Source organism: Desmodus rotundus, chromosome 3 (genome assembly GCF_022682495.2).
Source record: "Desmodus rotundus isolate HL8 chromosome 3, HLdesRot8A.1, whole genome shotgun sequence".
NCBI lineage: Eukaryota > Metazoa > Chordata > Mammalia > Chiroptera > Phyllostomidae > Desmodus > Desmodus rotundus.
Window position 1 is genome coordinate 40,705,408 of NC_071389.1, and position 19,781 is coordinate 40,725,188.

General features: G+C 40.6%; 1 protein-coding gene across 6 annotated transcripts in view; it reads left to right on the forward strand.

Moving 5' to 3' along the window:
- Window positions 1-19,781, forward strand: part of FGGY (FGGY carbohydrate kinase domain containing) — a 383,752-nt gene that overhangs the window by 143,583 nt on the left and 220,388 nt on the right. For all 6 annotated transcript variants that reach the window (XM_024571119.3, XM_045204327.3, XM_045204325.2 and 3 more), the window contains exon 6: window positions 5,574-5,689. In XM_024571119.3, the coding sequence (XP_024426887.2) occupies window positions 5,574-5,689 (116 nt within the window). The remainder of the gene's footprint in view (window positions 1-5,573; window positions 5,690-19,781) is intronic.

A 19,781-nucleotide genomic window follows, 5' to 3' on the forward strand; every position in this document is an offset into this window, starting at 1 on the left:
TTGTATTTGTTACTTCTTTTTCAATCTTTTAAAATAAAAACCTCTTTATCACATTTTTAAAAATTCGTATTGTAAACAAAATATAGCTTAATTTTAACTCCAGTGTAATTATCAGTATATTTTTACCAGCTGTGGAAATAAGATCATTCACATTTGGTATAATAACTGAAATAATTGACTTTATTTCATTTATACTATTTTTGTTTTCTGATTATATCACATTGCCCATTTTCCCTTTTCTTTTTATTTTAGTTGCTTTAGTTTCATTTCACTGACTTGCTAATTTTTTTTAAGTACCTGTTTTTTGGGGAGGGGATTTTATTTATTTATTTTTAGAGAGAGGAGAAGGGAGAGAGATAAAGAGGGAGAGAAATATTGATGTGTGGTTGCCTTTCGCACACCCCACAACCCAGGCATGGTCCCCTACTGTGGATAGAATCGGCGACCTTTGGTTCCCAGCACTCAGTCCCCTGAGCCTCACCAGCCAGGGCTGAGTTGTTAATTTTTCTTTACTCTCTTTCGTTCCTTGTTAGTTTGAGAGTTCCGTAAGTTTTTTGTATCTGTTAGTGACTACCTTCTCTGTCCTTACAACCAACCTTAAACTTATATTCTGCCCAAACGTACGTACACATCCCCAAATCCGCTTCCTGTGTACCCCTTTTTCAATCTCTGACTTTGAGGTTCTGCTTTATTTGACTTAATATTTTTCAGTGCCAGGCTATTGTCAGATTTTTTTCTTCTAATATAGCATGCCTGTTGTGTTTCAAGAAAACTTGATATTAGAAATTCCTGTTCACACTATCATCATCTATTAACAATAAAAAAAGAATACAGAATTAGATACAAAGAAACATAAAAAAAGATTTAAATATGTGTGTATATATGTCTCTATGTGTCTATATGTGTGTTCATACCACTGGTCCCTCTGATCTTGGTTTTGCGTATGTTGAGATAGTTGCTCTGAATTAATTATTTTTTGGTTATGTCCTTTCTTAAGTACTATCCTCAGAGAACATTTATGGTAAGTCTACTTTTTGAGTCCTTGCATGTTGAAAATATTTTCCTTTTTCCCTGACAGCTGAATAATATTTTGTCTGGGTATAGCATTCTTGGATCATTTTTCTTAATAGTCTATACATTGTTCCACTGTTTTCTACATTCCACAGTTGTAAATGAGAATTCCTTAGCTAGTCTAAATCTCTTGCCTTTCTGAGTAACTTATTCTTTCTGTCTGAAAACTTGTATTATTTAATTTTTTGTTTATTCTTGAAATTCAAGTACTTCCTGAGTTCACTTCCTGGATTTAATGAGTCTTAATCTGCAGGCTTAAATCTTGCTTCAGCTCAGTATTTAAAAAAAAATTTTCTTGTACTGTATTCCTTTAATTATAATAACTCCTTCATCTGTTTTTTTTTCTTTTTCTTTTTTTAAGTAAAAATGCCTTCTGGAATTCCTGTTATTCTCAGGGTAGGCTGCTGGATCTGCCCTCCAAGGCTCTTATTTCTTCCCTCATTATTTCTCTCTGTGCCTTTGCTGTGGGTAGTAACATACTTCATTCACTTCTTATTCCAGATCATTAATTTGATTTTCAAGAGTGTGAGTGTTTTTTTATTTTATATGCAGAAATTTAAGGTTTAAAATTTAAAATCACTGTTGCTAGTTAAGAAAAAATTTGCATTCTTCTTCTGATTTCTCATTGCTTTCATTATCAATGTTCTCTTTCAATTTTTTTTGTCACTTCTACATCCGTGAGGCCTGCCTCTTGTAGATGCTCTAGTGACCTTCGTGGTGAACCAGTCCCCCTAAGTTAGGTATTGCTTTTGTTTTGTCTATTCATTGATTTATGTTCTTTTGATGCTCATATAGGTTCTTATAGTCTCTTTGGCACTGGTAAATCTGAAAGTAGTACAGCAGTTGTTTGCCGGGCATTCTGGATGGCAGTGAACAAACCATAAGTGGCCCCTTCTCCCTGGGTGGAAGCAGCACTCCTGTCCAGCTGGGGTGGGAGGTGGGGCAGGCAAACCCTTTGTTCTGCTACAGGTATCTTGTCTTTACTCACTGACAGCCTCATGTTTTATACTTGCTCTCCCATAGAGATTTCTGGAGAACCTGTGGCCTCAGATGCACTTTCTCAATTTTGCTAATTCTGTTGCTTTTACACATCCATATTACCTAAGAGTTGATTGAAAGAAACCCCCCAAAAAAGGAACCTTGTAGTATCTTATTAGTCCTGATGGAAAATGGAGTTGCCAGAGGCATCTGCAACTGTAAAATTTCCTACCTGCTAGGCTCAGTCATCTTCTACTCCAAACATCTGACTTTCTGTGAGGACTGGCCCTTATTGGGGAAAAAATCTACTTGGAGTAACTTAGTTATGCCTTAAAGTGTTGACTTGTTTTACTATCGCTCTGTTGCAAACTGCAACTAATGCTCAGTAGTTTAAGACAATAATCATGGGTAGCTTATTTAGACTGTGCTCTGCTGGGCAGTTCGTCTGGTCTCAGATGGACTTACTCACTTGGGCTTTGGCTGCTTGGGGTGTCTGATTTAGGCTGCTCTTGGCAGTCATCGCTCTTTTCCACTGATCTCTTCTCCTTCTCCTGGGACAAAGGGCCATCCCAGGCAGGATCTTCTCATGCTGATGCCATGAGCAAAGAAACACAAAATGCCTCTGGAGGCCTAGACTGGAAACAGGTATGCAGTTGCTTGGCCTAACTTTTTTCAGCCAAATCCAGTCACATGATGGAATATAGAGTCTTGAAGTAGGAAAGGAGGCCCCACCCACAGAGGTGGGGAGGTGAGAGGAGGAGAAGGCAAAAGCACTACCGATTACTGGCAAAGGGTGTGCATATGTGGAGAGCCATAGACTGGGGGCCATAAACTCAACCTCCCTCAGCTATTAAGAACGACAGTGCAGTATTTCCAAGTTCTAATATCACCTCCAAGGAGAGAGCTGTGCGTTTAGCTTGGAGGTAGCAAGGAAACTTTTGCAACTGGATCATAACGGTGATCTGGAGTTTGTCAAGTAGACAAGAAGGAGTGAAAGGAGCTATAATCAATTAAGACTTAAGGAGCAGTCAAAGGAGAGGCACAGAACTCTGTACATGAATGGGGCATTTTGGGAGTGAAGAGTTGCCCTATGTGGTTTGATCATTAGGAAGGATCCTTCCACCTTTTCTTCCATAGCGTTGCTCTTTCCAGTGAGCTCTCAGAACTTCCAAGGAGCTGGACTTTCAGACATTGGGCCCAGAGGAGTTAGCCTGCTGTGCACTCTTCAGAACATGTGACACAGATGGCTGCCTTCTCTGTACCCCCTGAAAAATTTGCCTTGCTTAAAGCAGGTGAAGGACTTAGCACATGCCAATGTGTATTAAGTTTCTACTGGCACTGTCACTCCTTCAATATATCCATGACACTTAGTTTTGCTCATTGTAGTCTGCCATCTCTGTGACATCTGAAAAATAATTCACTAATGATAAATCATGAGTTTGTTTGCTTTCAAAATTGAGACCTCACAAAACGTCATCTCCTCTGTAGAGCCATTCTTGAAACTTCTTTTCCCTTTTCCTTTTACCAGGTCCAATCAGGCATTCCTGCAATAGGTTCTCATTTTTCTCTCTCTACTTGAAGAACTTTTTGGCTATTTGTTAGTATGTGCTTTTAGGTATGATTGTTTGATCAGTTTCTGTCTCCTTAATTAAACTGTCAGCTTATACAAGAGCAGAGGATCAGGTCTTTTACATACCACCGTTTCCCCATGGACCAGCATAGTGCCAGGGTCATAGTAAGTGAATACAAATGTTTAATGAGTAAGTGTGTGAATCCATGCAAATGGCTGAATGAGATGCACCTAGTTGGCTGTATGAGATAGATTTCTCTTTAAAACTGCATGAGCAGCCTAGGCTTACCATTTACCTGTGGCAAGGTGGGCAAAGCATTTTGTAGTGCTTCCATTCAATCAGTATTCATTGTGGCTTGACATATGGCTGAATGTGGACTAGGTACTAGTGATACAGAGATAATTGGGGCTGATTTTGCTCTGAAGGAGTTGCTGGTTGAGTGGAAGAGATGGAGAAGTGAGTGTGCAAAGGCAGTTCAATGGTAAGTGATTAGATGAGGCTTTCCTGGAGCTTGAAGAAGATGCTTTGTACTCAGCTTGCCTTCCACTGAGGCTTCAGGCAAAGGGAATGTGAGCTGAGGCATGAATTCTAACTAGGAGTTAGATGCATAACAGGGAAGGACATTATGGAAAGAATGGAGCAAAGAACTCAATGCACAGCGAAGTCTGAAATCAAGGCCCACTGTGGGAAGCTTTAAGTAATTTGGTAGTGCAGAAGGGAGCAACAGAGGGTGGGAATGGCCAGAGGAAACTGGAAGGCATCATGGTCATATCGCAAAGGGCCTTTTAAGCCCTATGAAGAATTGGACTTTTTCCTGAAGGTAGTAAGGAGCAGCCAAAGGGTTTTAATCAGGGGTTGATAGCATCAGGTTTTATTTTATGATGTTTGAGCACAACATGGAGGACAGATTGGAAGTCAGTAGGACTATAGGGAAGATAAATAAAGAAGCAGTTAATTAAACAATGTGATAAGAGCTATGATAAAGGATAGCTGCGTTCTCTGGGAGCTCAGAGAAGGAGACCCACCAGAACTGGGGACTCAGCCCAGGCTAAAGTAGGGTAAGAAGCTGCTCCAAATAGGCATGTGGCAGAGGCATAAAATTGTGCAAGAGTGTGATTTTTTTCAGAGAACTGCAAACGATATTTTATTGCTGGCATGTAGAAAATGAAAGGTGAATAGAAGGGAAATGAGCTGGAGAGGAAAACACCTTCCAGCTGTCAAGTCTTCCTCCTATTAAATATCGCTTTAGACTAGAGTGATGAATATAAATATATAAATATATTAAATATACATATACATATACACACACATATACACATGCACACATGCACACACACACACACCAAGGATTTTTTAAAACTTTTTTATTATAGAGAATGTTGAACATGAACCAAACAGACTAGCACGACAAATGCCATTTGCCTATCACTCAGCCCCACAGCCACCACCTCATGGCCACCTCATGGCTAATCCTGTGCCATTCACTTCCCCTTCTCTTATGATTTTGAAGCAAATCCCAGATATTATGTCATTTTATGCATGAATAATCCAGCCTGTGTCTCTAAGTGGTAAGAAGCCTGTTTTGAAATATAGCGGCAATTACCAATATTATAGCAAAACTTTAATAATGCTCAATATCATCAAATAGTGTTGTAATTTCTAATTATCTCACAAATGTCGTGTAGGTATAAATATAAATAAACATACAAATATTTATATACACTGTTCGATCAAGATATAAATAAAGAGCTGAGATTCTTTTGAAAGTGAAAGAAAGTACTTATTAACAGGTGTCAATGGACTTTTTGATCTAAACAGGGAAGTGTAATTACCTACTTTGGTTTATTCTGCTTCTTTAATACTACTGAAGCTATCTGGGAAGGTATTTGGTAAAACATAAAGGAAGCCTCGCTCACTCACGTCATTGGTTCCACCTCTCTCCCATTTTCTTAGATCTCTCTGCTCCCTGGTGTGCAAGTGGACATACTCAGCAGAGAAAGGCTGGGATGACAGTTTCTGGAAGATGATTGGTTTGGAAGACTTGGTTGCAGATAATTACAGCAAAATAGGTAAAAAAAAAATCTGGAGAGTGATTATGTCTATGTATGTATGGGGATATTGGTGGGGTTTTTTTTTTTTTTTAGTATGAATTAAAATAGAGGAACACAGCCCTGTTTTAACAAGAGCAATGACTTCACGTGGGTGGGCCATGATTAGTAGGCTCTTGCAGTGGGGCTTACAGGATCTGAGTGGAGATACCGGCTATGAAACTCTGCACTGAAATAGAATCTCAGACATTGGGCTCGACCGGTGAAGATATTCGCATAGAGCAGGTGGGAATAGCATAAACAAGGGGTGAGGGGAGGTGTATGGGTCGTTTCTAGTCACTGCAAGTAAAATGTTTTGTGAGTTAGGTTCAAGGAGTCAGGCAAGGTCATGAACAGAAAAAATAACTGGAGGGATCAAAATGAGAAACATCAGGAACAGACAGAAACTGGAACATGAGCCAGTGGTTGCTGACTAAGGCTCTCGGGTTTCAGACTTCCAGCTTTTTTCTGGCGCTGACTGGATAGTAAAGGTGCGGGTGACTAGTGCGGGTTACCTGGTGAAAAGAATTCAGATACAAGGTCCATGTAACAGTAGTTGACATTTTAAAGTTTAAGGCTTGCATGCTCATTTCACAGAAAGATGTTTATTTCCTGTAGTTACTATTTACAGTTCCAGTAAGCTGTCATCAGGTAAGCAATTCTACCTGATTCAATAGAAATACTTCTGTATTGTTTAGTATTTGGGCCAGGATGTCATAAAAATAAAATTTAAAAGTGCAGTAGATTCAACGAGACAGGAGGTTATTTCCTTTTTATGTGATGGAATAGAGATAAGCGACTCTCAGGGCAGCTCTGCTATTCTCACAAGGCAGCCTCCAACTTCGGGCCCAAGATGGCTGCTCTAGTTCTCCTCAGTTCCCAGCCAAGGACCAGAGAAATCCATTCACATTCTCTTGCAGGGAGCATAATGTGGAAATGGGCCATGCCATTTTTGATCACATAAGCCTCCACCAGGCTGCAAGGGTGTCTGGGAAATGTAGTCATTGGCTGGACAGCCATGCCTCCATTCATGTGACCAACTAAGACTTGAGAGTTTAGCTTTATATATTGATTAGCAGCTAGTAGTATCTGCTACAAGTTTGAGCCACCCTTGATAACTGAATCACACAGTAGGTTATTTAAGTTCAACCTTTCTGCTGTGGAGTCCTCATGACATCTCTGTTGAAGTTCAGGAATATAAAGATAGAGACATGAAAGATCCAAGTAGCACCTGTATTGCTGTGTCTTAGACAACATAACTTGGTTTCTGTGGTCTGTTTAACGAGTGATAGATAAGTCTGGGGAAAGAACGAGGTCAGGGTAGTCTGCAGAAAGAGCCCCTTTTGAATTGTTGTGGCTCAGTTGAAACCATCTCAGGATCTGAGCTGGTGGAGAAGCGGGAGGAGCTCGGGGGTAGGGAGAGAGGGGAGGAGGCAAAGTAGCCATCACTAGTCATCACTACTTTCCAAGTCCTTTAGCAGGTGATTTATTTTATATATATTTTTATCTTGTTTGACGCGCACAGAACTTATTGGTGTAGTTATTTCCATTTTCCAGATGGGAAAACTGAGATTTAGTTCCATGTCTACTATTAAGTTGTAGACCCAGTGTTAGAAACTGGATCTGGGACTCCACACTTTTCTGCCAAAGCAGACTGTCTCTTTGGAATATATGAGATTGAGGGAACTGACGTGGCTATTCATTTGGCCTCCAGCAGGATTAGGCAGTAGTTCAATACTTAACACCCAAGGCCAACCTCAGCTGCATTGGAATAAGTGCAAATACCGTTACATTACGTATTAAGACTTGAACATAGGAATTTGGGGGAACACAGTGCGTGGGTCATTAGAGCTAAGGCATGGTCACTAAATCCTCGGTCCCTGGTTTGGTGTTTTGGAGGCTCCCCATGAGTTCCCTGCCTTGGTGAAGAACGATCAAGAGTAAGTGTCAAGGGATAAGATCTTATCCTGTAATTAATGGGTGTAGGCAAATTAGACCTAAAACACCAGACTAGGAGCTAGAGTAGTTGTAGTTCTAGCACTAACTGTGTGTTTTTAAGTATATTTTAACTTTTTGGTGCTTTCCCTCCCTTCACACAAGATTGATGTTATTTTAATTTTTGTATTATTAAAATTTGTAATTGAGGTATAATTGACATACAACATTCTATTAGTTTCAGGTGACACTTGTATACATTGTGAAATGATCACTACATCATCAGTCACTATAAAAAGGTACAAATTAGCCCTGGCCAGGAGCTTGAGTTGGTTGGAGCATTGACCCGATGCACCAAGGTTGTGGGTTTGGTCCCCAGGCAAGGCACATGCAAGAGTCAACCAATGGATGTATAAATAAGTGGAACAAGAAATCAATGTTTCTCTCTCTCTCTCTCTCTCATCAATAAATAAATAAAAATTGTTTAAAGTTACAAATGAACATTTTTTTCTTATGATGAGAATTTTAATCACTACCACAACGACCTTCAGATATGCACCACAATATCATTAATTAGAGTCACATTGCACACAGCATCCCCATGACCTACTCATCTCACACCGGAGGTCTGTACCTCCCCACTCCCCCTGACAACTTCCTGTGACAACCACCACTCTGTTCTCAGTATCCATGAGTTTCATTTTGGGTATTTTTGTTTTGCTTTGATTTTTAGGTTCCACATGTAAATGAGATCATATGATATTTGTCTACCTCTTATGACTTAATTTTACTTAGCATAATACCCTGCAGGTTCATCTGTGCTGTCACAAATGGCATGATTTTTTATTCTTTTTTAAGGTTGAGTAGTATTTCATATATCAATATGCTTCATCTCTATCTATTCATTCATTCACTGAGGGACACCTAAGTTTTTCCATATCTTGGCTATTGTAAATGATGCTGCAGTAAACATAGAGGTAAATACCTTTTTGAATTAGTGTTTTAGTTTTCTTTGGATAAATACCCAGAAATGGAATTGCTGGATCTTATGGTAGTTCTATGTTTAAATTTTTGAGGAACCTCCATACTCTTTTCCATAGCGCCTGTGCCAACTTATGTTCCCACCACCAGTGTGGGAGGGTTCTCTTTCTCCATGTCCTTTGCAAGACTTGTGATCCCTTGTCTTTTTATAATTGCTATTCAACAGATATGAGGTGATACCTGATTGTGGTTTTGATTTGCATTTCCATGATAGTTAGTGATGTTCAACATCTTTTCATGTGCCTGTTGGCCGTCTGTATGTTTTCTTTGGATAAATGTCTATTCAGATCCTTTGCCTTTGTTTTTTTGCTATTGAGCTGTGAGTTCTTTATATATTTTAGATATTATCTCGTTATTGGATATGCTGTGCAGATGTTTTCTTCTATCCATTGGTTGCCTTTTAATTTTGGTGATGGTTTCCTTTGCTTTGCAGAAACTTTTTAGTTTGATTAGTATATTAGCTCTGCTAATAGAGCAATATCTACAGGAAATATTCATTAAAAGTCCATAATGTTAATCTAGAAGAAAATTTCCAGAGTAACTTTATTAGATTTTGTCTGTTAAGTTAATGGATTTTTAATGGATGTCCTAGGGAGACATATCATTAACCAGCATATTGCCATACATGAATTAAAACTTACCCACGCATCAAAATTAATTATGTGATGTTTCCGTTGATTTTCATTTTTGGTGACTTGTACTTGGAGTTTCAGTCTGAACCCAAAGTGGAAGATGCTAAGGAGGATGTTAACTCTAAGTTGTGACTTTCAGAGGCTCCTCTGACAGTCATTCTTTAGCAATTCTTGGAACTATGAGAAATGAATCTCGGAAGCCTCTCTGTGAAGTGTTAAACATTTCCAGTGGACTCATTGCCCGTCAAGATGTGGGCAATATAGTGCAAAACCTTTTAGCAGATTTGAGCAGAGCATCGTGGATTTGAGCATTAATACAATTACCATAATTTGCTCCATGTGGAGCTTTTAGCCAAGTCTTTACCAGCCTTCCTGGACTCATGCAGTAAATAAATGCTTTCCCCGAAAACCTAACACCTCAGCAACTGATGGTCTTAAGGAGGGATATTTTTGAAATAAATTATTTATACAGTGTAAGTTAAGGATCAAATGCAATATTTATATGGTGCAGTTCAAGGACAAGGGAAGAACTTTTCATTGTTTTAAGTAACTACATGCAAGTTTTCAAAACTAAACTGTTGTTACCGAATGCCTTCCTTTCAGGAGGTATTTGGCTGATATGGTTTGGGAACATTATAAAAATAAGGAAAAAACATTTTTTGAATCAAAATAATATAGTTGAAACTATCCAAATTGATTTAATGTTCAGGATTAATGAAGAAAACATAAACCCAGTGTTTTGTAGGGAATTATATATCCATAGTCCAATAAAATGATCTGTATCAATAAATTTTGACCTTCAGTTCCATGTGACTAATTCCCAGGTTACCTGTCTAATCCTAAACATCTATCAAAAGCAAACAGGAAGGAAGAGATCAGCAGGGAGAAAGGAGCCTTAAGAAGACAAGCAGCATTCCACCTGTTCTAATCGATTATCCAGGCTCACTTTCAGCATGCCCTGGTTGCCTTTTTACTTCCTGGGAAAAGTGCTTCAGTGTTTTATTGGGGTAGACCTCTTTGTGAAAACTCATGTACAACATGGCTGAATTATAGAGTGATTATTGGCAGCACAGGAAGAGCTTTGTTATATAAAAGGGTTCAGTGTGTTAGCTTATAGCTCATTCATTATTTGGGGTCAGGGAAGCCAGGCAAAGAAGAAACTTAAAGCCCAAGTAGAAGGAGTTAGTAACTGTTAAGTGAGAGGCAGAAATGAAGATAAAGTATATGTGAAGGAAGGCAGTTCCTTAAGGGGAGGGAGGCTACATTTTTTAAATAGGTTTTCTCTCCCTCCCTCTATGAGACTACATTTTAGGCATCAGATACTGTGGGTACTGTCATCTGGCACATAGTAGATGCTGATGAGATATTTGTTCAATGAGTGAATACAGGTTTGGATGAAGAATTTGTTAAGCTTCTTTATGGCTTGAACAAAGCTTACTTTAGGAAGATTGGGAATATTGCTTTTCTATAGAGTAAAATAAACTAAAGCTGCATTTTAAATATTTTTGTTCTGTAGGCTTAAAATTGTAGGTAAAGTGTGTGTTGAGGACATAGATGTGCCAGTACTCACTGCTGTTCCGCTCTAAAGTCCACTCAGTTGAGAACAGTGCACAGAACCACCTGAAGCAAAGTGAGTACGGGCTTTGGTTACACTGAATTAAGTAAGGGGAGGGACTGAGGGACCTGGCTGGACCTTGGGATCTGCACGTCACTAACTTAATACACTCCTTGGCATGACAAGGGGCTGGGACAAAGAGACAGGAGCCATGGCTGGGCCTGCTTCAGCACTTGATCTGCTTACTTCAGGAACTCAAAGAGCCTGCTGGCCAGAGTGTGGGTAGTTTAAGAAGAGAGACACGTGCCAAACCTGTGCTCACCCTGTTTCAAGGCTGTGGCTCTACTTTCTGGTTAACGTGGTCCCTTGGGCGTTGGCTTCCTTTTTCAAGTCTCATGGATCAGCTAAGCGATTCCTCTTCCATTATATGGAACAAGTAAGAGTAGAGAAGCAGGAGATGGCCCTGTTCAGATCAGTGTTACTTCATCCTGGAAGAGAGAAGAAGAAATCCCCTTATGGAAACATGTCTAAGGGGTTTTCACCAGCAATATTCATCACGACCAGTGTTGGGACCCAGAATCCAGTGATGTCCTTTATAGTTGTAGGTATTATAAAATTCCTTTTAGGCTATTAATGCCCAGTGTTCTGAATTTGCCCAATAGAACTGGGCATGTTTACAAGGATTCATGCCTTTATTTCTTAGAATGCAAAACTTGCTTTTCATTTAGAGTTTTTTGAACTGCTGCTGTACCTTGGTATCAAAGTCTAACCGTTTTTAGTAATTTATACTGGGAGGTCTTTGGCCACAGGCAATCTACATTTTCCAGGCTCTGTGGGACTGTGACAATACTCGCTTCCATGTCCTGAGGGAGGTCATCCCTATGGGTGCTCTGGACTAGGCTTCACCATTGTCCTTTACCTTGAGCCTTAAATCTGATCCCATCTCCTTTTATCACCCTTGTCATTCCTGCCCAAGAGATAGAACAAGGTCTCTTTCCTCTACTTTATGCAAGTACATATCCTCTGAGTGCTGTACTGTCTTATTTTACCTTTTAAAATAAAACTTTTGCCTGCTGGAGAATGACCCAGATAGAGGTCTTCATGTCAGTTAGTGCTTCATCCAATCATGCATGCATCCATCCAAGCACACTACTGAGTATCTCCTATGTGCCAGGTGCTGGGTGAAGTACTAGAGAGCATAAATGAACTCACCACAGTCAGTCCCCTTGGGAATCTCATGTCTGTGCAGCAGAGGGTGGGGATAAATGAGTAAATCAATAATTTCACTGTTTTTCAATAAGTCTAGAGATGTCCAAAATACTGTGGGGAAGCAGAGCAGGAAGTCAACTAACAACTAGAGGTGATATCAAGGAAGTCTTCTCATGAGATGGCAGTTGAGATGTGCCAGAAATTCATGAGTGGTAGCTTACCAAACAGGGGAGATGACCTCTGAGGCAGAAGAAACAGCACAGGCAAAGGCATGGAGGTGTGGAAGAGTGTAGGGTATCTGAATTGCTGGGTGTGGCTGGAGCACAGTGGACCTGGGGCAGGATAGGAAGGGGACGGGGTTTAATTTCTAATGGGACTTCATCTACCTTGAAGATGGGGCCACTGGTAGGAGACTCAGCCTAACAAGATTGGCTCCATTGCTCTCAAGAGATAGTTCCAGTAACTACTTCTGCCAATGCTATAAATAAAATTGAGGGCAGTTTGAGGAATTTTGTAGCTCTTGTGAAGATGAGTGTGTGTGTGTGTCTGTCTGTATCTGTCCCAAGCCCATTTTTTCCCTTTAATCACATACGGTATCCATTTCTTATCCTTCCTTCCATAAGGGTTCTTGTGAAACTAGAATGAGGTATCAGATATCATAGGACAGTGTGGTTTATGAAGCCTGTAGACATGTTAGCTGTTATCATTTTTAAGTGTGCCTTGGCGCCTGGAGGACAACGGTCTTCACTCCTGCAACACTCTGTACCCTGCCTTTTGGGCCTGAAAGAAGAAATGGTGCTCCCCCCTTCTCATCATCCTTAGATTCCCAGAAGTACAGTTTCAACTGCTGGCCCTTCCAGGAATAGCCCTGCAGAGCCAGAAGGGCAAGGGAGCAGTGATGACCACATCATGTGAGACAATGGCTTTCAGAGGTTTTGTTGGATATAAGGTTTCATATAACTTTCAGCATGGCATCTGGAAGATATTTGGAAGCCCCCAAAGGGTGAGGTCAGTCTCTTCCTGCTGCTGACAGTCAGTTAATACCAGAGCTGAAAGGGATCGTGGACATTTTGCTCTAATGCCCTCATTTTATATATGAAGAGCCAAGCCCCAGGTGGGAAGGGTGGATTTGCTTGGTCTTACAACACCTGAGTGACACATCTGAGACCAGAAACCAGCTCTTCTGACCCCCAGTCCTATGGCTGTTCCACTACTCTGTGCCACCTTTCCTGTTTGACATTTTTAAACAAACTTTTGTCATTTAGCCAATTTGGAAGTGGTTGTTCTAAAGGGACTAAGAGTAGCAGAACAATGTCACCAGGGGAAAGACTTACACAGGTAAATTCACCCAACCCATTGTCCTTGCATTCAACCTTGCAAATGCAGGAACTGGACTTTGCCCAAGTGGCCAGGGATAGTTGGATCTAGAAACACATCAATCAAACTCTTAAGCAACTAATTTAGGTAAACTAAGATAATTAAGTAATATGTTAGCTGTTGCCTGTTCTAGTGGTGAAGAATTTGGTCACCAGAGTCGGACAGGCATGAGTTCAGTTCCAGCTCTGTCATCTGTAAGGCATGCAAGCCCTCTCATTGTATTCTTGGGCGTGGTACTTGATTTATTTTTTTTTTTGAGCCTTAATTGGTATATTATGGGGTGAATTGACATATTAGGAGGATCAAGGAAATAAAGCAGGTGAAGCTCCAGCACATACTGAGTCTTCAGAAAATGTTATTTCTTACTACATTAATAACCGGCCATTCTCCTGAACTCCGATTCCTCTCTAGGTGGTAGGTCTTGTTTGCCAAAGCCAAGATCCCTTGAAAAATTCCGTGTAATTATTACCAACTTCTTCCAATTTGGGGGAGTGACTTTTTCTGAGCTCCACCCTTGGGTTCACATAACTTTTTTGCAAGCAGGATATAATCAAAGTAATCATATTTCTGCTTCTACATTATAATCACATTCTAGTCTTACCTCCTTGAGAGGTTACCTTGATCAGAATTATAGGTTTTCCTAAATTCTTCAGTCCCACAACACAATCTTTAGCTTTTTCTCCATGCACTAAAGAACACATATCCATAGGCAAATAAAAAATATAGGATACATAGGTAATAATTAACTCAGTGACTAATGTTCCCACAATCCTTCATGACTTTAGAAGAGTATTTCTTTCACTTCACCATCACATTTATTTTTCCCACCAAATTTGAAAGATAGGCTTTAATAGCATTTGGGGAAACCAGAAGTCATGAGCTTTAGAATCAGAAAGACCTGGGATCAAATCCAAAATTAACCACTGATGGTCTGTGTAACCTTGGGCAAGTCACTAAACCTCTCTGAGACTTGACTTCTTCATCTATTAGACAGGTAGGAATACCTACCTTACGTGGTCCTCGTGATAAAGTGATGATGTATATAAAGTGGCTAGCTTCTGGTAACACTCAACTAAAAGTAACTAAATTAACCAGCACAAGAAGGTTCAATGCTGTGTAAAATATCATAGTGACAAATGGAGCTAGTGTTGGACTCTCCTAATGCCAACTTCTTTGAACAACCAAAGAGGACTTTTGATAATTATATTCAAAGAAAGGAAAACTGAGAAGGTAGGGCTAATTATGTGCAAAGACATAATCATAGTAATAACTGAATGAAAAGAGAGGAAACACTCAGCTCTCATTTCCCCTCTTTGCCCTCATTCATTAACTTAACAACATGAGACATTGTGCTGCTCGTTGGAGAACAATGGTGAACCAAAGCTAGCAGGGTTCCTGCCTTCCCAGAGTTTTCAGTTTAATGCAGAGAGCGTCAATCAATCAATCAATCAATCAATCATCAATTACAAGATTGCCACTGAAGTAAATGCTACGAAGAATGGGTAAAGCAGGCTTCAAGACTGTGTAATAAGGGAATGCAACCTTGTCAGGGAAACTGGGAAATGTTTGAGGAAGTGGTGATTAAACTAGGCTGATATGCATTAACTCTGTGAAGATGGGAGAGAACAGTATTTCAGGCAGAGGGGACAGCATCTGTAAGGACTCTGTGGCAGGAAGGAGCATGGCGAAAGAAGGCCAGTATGGCTAGAGTTGAGAAAGTTGAAAGGAACAGGATGTGAAATGATGCTGAAATCAGTCCAGAAAACTAGCTTTAATCAGACCAAATGTGGTTGAGAGAAAATGAAAAATCTAAGAGTATTTTGATCATCTAAATCACTTTTATATATTTACGCCGTATTATATATTTAGCTAGACATCCACAACTAGGAAAATCAGTTTCAGATGTGGTCTTGGGGCCACTGAGGATATAGTTGAATTGCTGCTCAGAGATAGGAAATAGTTATCCTTTATCCCAGTTTCCAAAAGTTTAGTTTTTAAAAACTATTGACCGTGTTAATGATACAAGACATAGTGGTTTGATTTTTTAGCACATAAGTGTGAAAGAGTACGTCATTAAGAATTAGCCCAAGTTCACTATGAAGAAGTCATGCTAACCTAACCTTAGGTGTTACCCTTTCTTGGAATTGGTTTCTCAGTGATGCTCTCCCTGTCTGCAATGTTGGAGCACAGGACAAGTTCCAGTAGCACATTGGTCCTTCCCTCTTGTCTGTCTATTTGTGTATCTTCAGCTAGACTGTCCACATTTTAAAACTTTTTTCCTCTGCCTAACATGGAGCTCTTCTGAAATTCTTCTGGGAGAAGAATGAATAAATAATATGACATCTTGCAAAGCTGCATGTGTTTTACTTACATTGCAATTCAAAATTCAGTTTTGGATTTTTTTTTCCTTTTTCTGAAAATTTGTAACTTGGGACTTGCTTCTAGATCTGGTTGGACATCCAACCTCATGCCATTATTGTCATCTATTTAGAGGTCCTTTAAGTCAGTATTCTTGGAAGGCAGCCATTTCCATTGGTTGTCTTTCTGTGTCGCCATAGCTGCTGCCTCTTCTGCTTAGCTTCTCTTGCTCATGCAGCTGGTGGGTGGTGACCTTAGCCTCCGAGGTGGCCCTTGCCTCTGCATTCCTAGATGCTCTGCAGTGCCCTTCACCCCAGTTCTGTGGAGTTTTGATGGTGAGATACCATGACCTTTTCAGTTTCCCATCACGGGCTAACCTTTCTGAGAATCCACATCAGAAGGCTGCTGTGGTCAGGTTGGCAGGTCACCGGTTGACTAATGGCCTCTCCAAGGTTTGTTGGCAGATCCTGCGTTGCTGTGAACCCTATTGATCCCAGAAGTTTGCCTGCTTCCCAGACAGCCTCTGTGGGCAGGAGGAGGCGGTGAGTCACGGCCCCACCACCCCTGCCACCCATCTGTTCTCGTCGCAAAGGGAGTGAAGATGATCTCTTTGTGGTATTGTAAAACCTAGAAAGACATTAAAAATTCCGTTAAATTTTTATACCCTTTTAGCTGTTGAAATGTACAATCTATTAAGAGGGGGGAAAAAGCCTCCTGCAATTTTTTTTCCCCACTGCTTTTACTTCAGAGGCTACTTAAGGGACCAGGTAATGATTTTACGATGTTTATTAATACTTCATGTTCTGCTTCCCTCCCCCCATTCTCTTCTACCAAGGACTATGCATTCATCTCCAAATTCAAATTACAGAAGCTGCCCAGGGATCGTTAAGAGACCGAGTTTTTGTGATGTCATGTTGTCCTGTTATGGACATTAATGTAGAGATCTGTTGTTTCAGAGCTACTGGGTTGGGGTTATGTATTTTCAAATGGTGCTTTGGGGTGATGGAAAGAAAATGGGTTTTGAAGCCATGTGGACGTGAGTTGGCATCCTGGCTCTGCCATGGACTAGCTGTGTGACTAGTGTCAAGAGAGTTCCTTAACCTATGAGGACCAAGGTTCTCCTACCTGCCACACTGAGTGATGCCTGGCAATGAGGGTGACCTTACGCAGAGACCTCATCATGCAGGCTCCCCAGGAAAAGTCAAATCTGATCCGTGTACTCAAATTATTTTTAGTTTCTCCTGGTTTTTCTGAGTAATTGCTTTTATTTTCTCTCTCACGGGCATTATATCGAGTTACTGGCAAGATATCCCTCATCCTTTTGGCTGCTTGAGGACTTAAAGCAAATTTGAGACTCATCTACAGTGGATTTTTAAGCCAATGGTATATGCATTTAGCCCCATTTGAATTCATTTTGTTCCCATCTTTGGTTTTATTTAATCTTTAATCCCACTTACCTTATGTTATCTTTGCCTACTAGTTATAAGTTCCTCCAATATTTTCTGAGACAAGATAGCACATGGAAAAAGGTGTGGAACATAGCTGGTACTCAATAGATGATGTTAGGTAAATGCATGAATAAATAGTGTTAGAAAATGCATACAAACAAATGCTTCAGAGGAGAGTTAAAACAAATAAAAGCGGATTGAGATCAGGATTTTGTGCCCTTGAGATTTCCAGATGAAGATGTGGAGTAAGCAGGGGTCTAAGGTGAGAAGGGGGATGAGGCTAGGAACAGAGATTTGGAAGTTATCAGTGTAGATGGTATTTGAGGCTGTAGATATGTGTGCAAGACTCTAGAGGAAGAAGACAAATGGACCCGGGGGGAAGGAGTTGCAATACTTCCTTACTAAAGAAAGTCCAGGTAGAGGAGGATGTGCCTGCAAAGGAGAGGCTAAGGAGTAAGGGACAGGGAGATAACAAGACCAGGAGAGTTAGAATGGGAGGGAACAATTCCCAGGGATGCTGAGAGAGAAATTGAGATGAGATCTGAAAACTATCCATTTGACAAAGTGACGGAGACTTTAATGAAAGCCACTTAATTATAACAGTAGGGCAGAAGATAAGGGTTGAGGAGTAAATAATTAGCACAACTAACATTTACCAAGCATTCACTGATGCCAGACACTGTGCCATGGGCTTAATATGGATTATCATATTGCAGTAACCTTATGAGATCTGTGGCATCTCATCCCTCTACCCCCTTTTACAGAAGGGGGAAATTGAGGCACAAAGAAGTTAGTTACCCTAAGTCACACAGCTGGTTAGCGTGGATCGAAGCTATAGGTCAGATATGTATTCAGGACTCAAGGCAAGGCAGTCCGATGCCAGACTGAGAATACGGAGCCAGCCGGTGTAGACAGCTCTTGAGAAATTTGGTTGGAAGGGAGAGAAAGAAAAATGGGGGCAGTGGCTAGAGGAGGAAGAACAGTTGAAAGTGGATGGGGTTTTCTGTTGCTTTGTTGGTTGCCTGAAGATGGAAGAGATTTGCTTGAGCAGGTCTAATTGCCAGTGAGAAGGTTCCAGTAGTGAGTGACAGGCTGGTGACGCCAGAGAGAGAAGGGAGGAGGGAATGGCTTCTTCAAAGGAGTGAGGGTATAGCCTCTATTGAAATAGGAAGAAGATGGATGCAGACCTGGGAGGAATGGATGCTTAGAAACGGGAAGTTGAGGGAGCTCTTCTGTTTTCTGTATGAGGTAGGAGATAAGATGACCACTTAAAGTGTGGGGGAGTCAGAAGTTTGAGAAGAGTGGAAAAGATTGAAATAGAGAAAACTTGGAGGGTTGTTGAATGATCTTGTTGAGGGGCTGTCATGAAATTATTAGTCTGCCCCTTTTGTATGATTTTCTCCAGTGCGCTTGGCATTCTGGCTGCAAGCACAGAGGAAGGGGTTTGCTCATTTGTTGTTTTGGTAATGGTGGTGAATAGTGGCACCACCAGTTCTTTGATCCCCCATATCTATTCAGTTACCAGGTTTTATGCTCCAAATATCTCTGTAATCCACATATTCTCTCTACCTTAAATGCTACCAAGTCTCTGTTGCTATAATCTTCCACCTGGACTATTTTTTCAGCAGTCTTTTCACACGTCTCACTGAATGAAGATTTGCTTTCTTCAATTTATTCTGCACACTGCAGCCAGCATGAGCTTTTTATAATGAAAATCTAATACCATCACTTTCCAGCATAAACCTTTCCAAGTCTTCCCATTGCTCTTGGGGCACAAAATAGAAGCCTCACCATGGCCTCCCCTTCTGATACCATTCTACCCCTTGACCTCTGTCCTCTAGTCTGCAGCCCATCTTTCAGTTCTCTGCCTCTAACACCCTTGTCCTTACCACAGGACCTGCTCCTGTGCTCTCGTTGTCTAGCCTTTAGTGACCAGTCCCTGTTATGGTGGCAGAAGAAGGACAAAGGGCAAAGTGTGCATATTAACTAAAGTGAGTCTGCTTTCACTTCAGGATGTCGTCTCTGACACCTCACCCTGTCACTTCTGTCTACATCTCATTGGTCAGAATTGTATCACATGAATACCATTATCTGTAAGGGAAGTTGGAAAAGATGAGTTTCACACTGGTCACATTGCAGTCTTCAATAAAATCAGAGCTGCATTATTAAGAAAGAAGGAGGGGATCTGTACTAATATGCAACTTAAAGTCTCTATCATAGATGAGAAGCTGTTTTTCAGGTGAAGAATTGAATGAAGGATATTGCTGATCAAGTAACAGCATAAGTAAAGGTTCAGAGCTGAGTAATGTGGTGTTTGCAGGGAAGAAGTTGCCAGAACATTGAGTTTGAGGTAGAAAAAAGAAAGGGTGAAGCTGCAGAAATAGGCAGGGGCCAAATTATAATGGCCTTTCTATGCGATGATGAGTTTCTTAAACTTGATAGTCTGTTCGTGTTCTCTAAATGGGATTTTCTGTCCCAAGTGATGCCAAGTAAGATGGTCTGTTGCATATGGGAAAAAA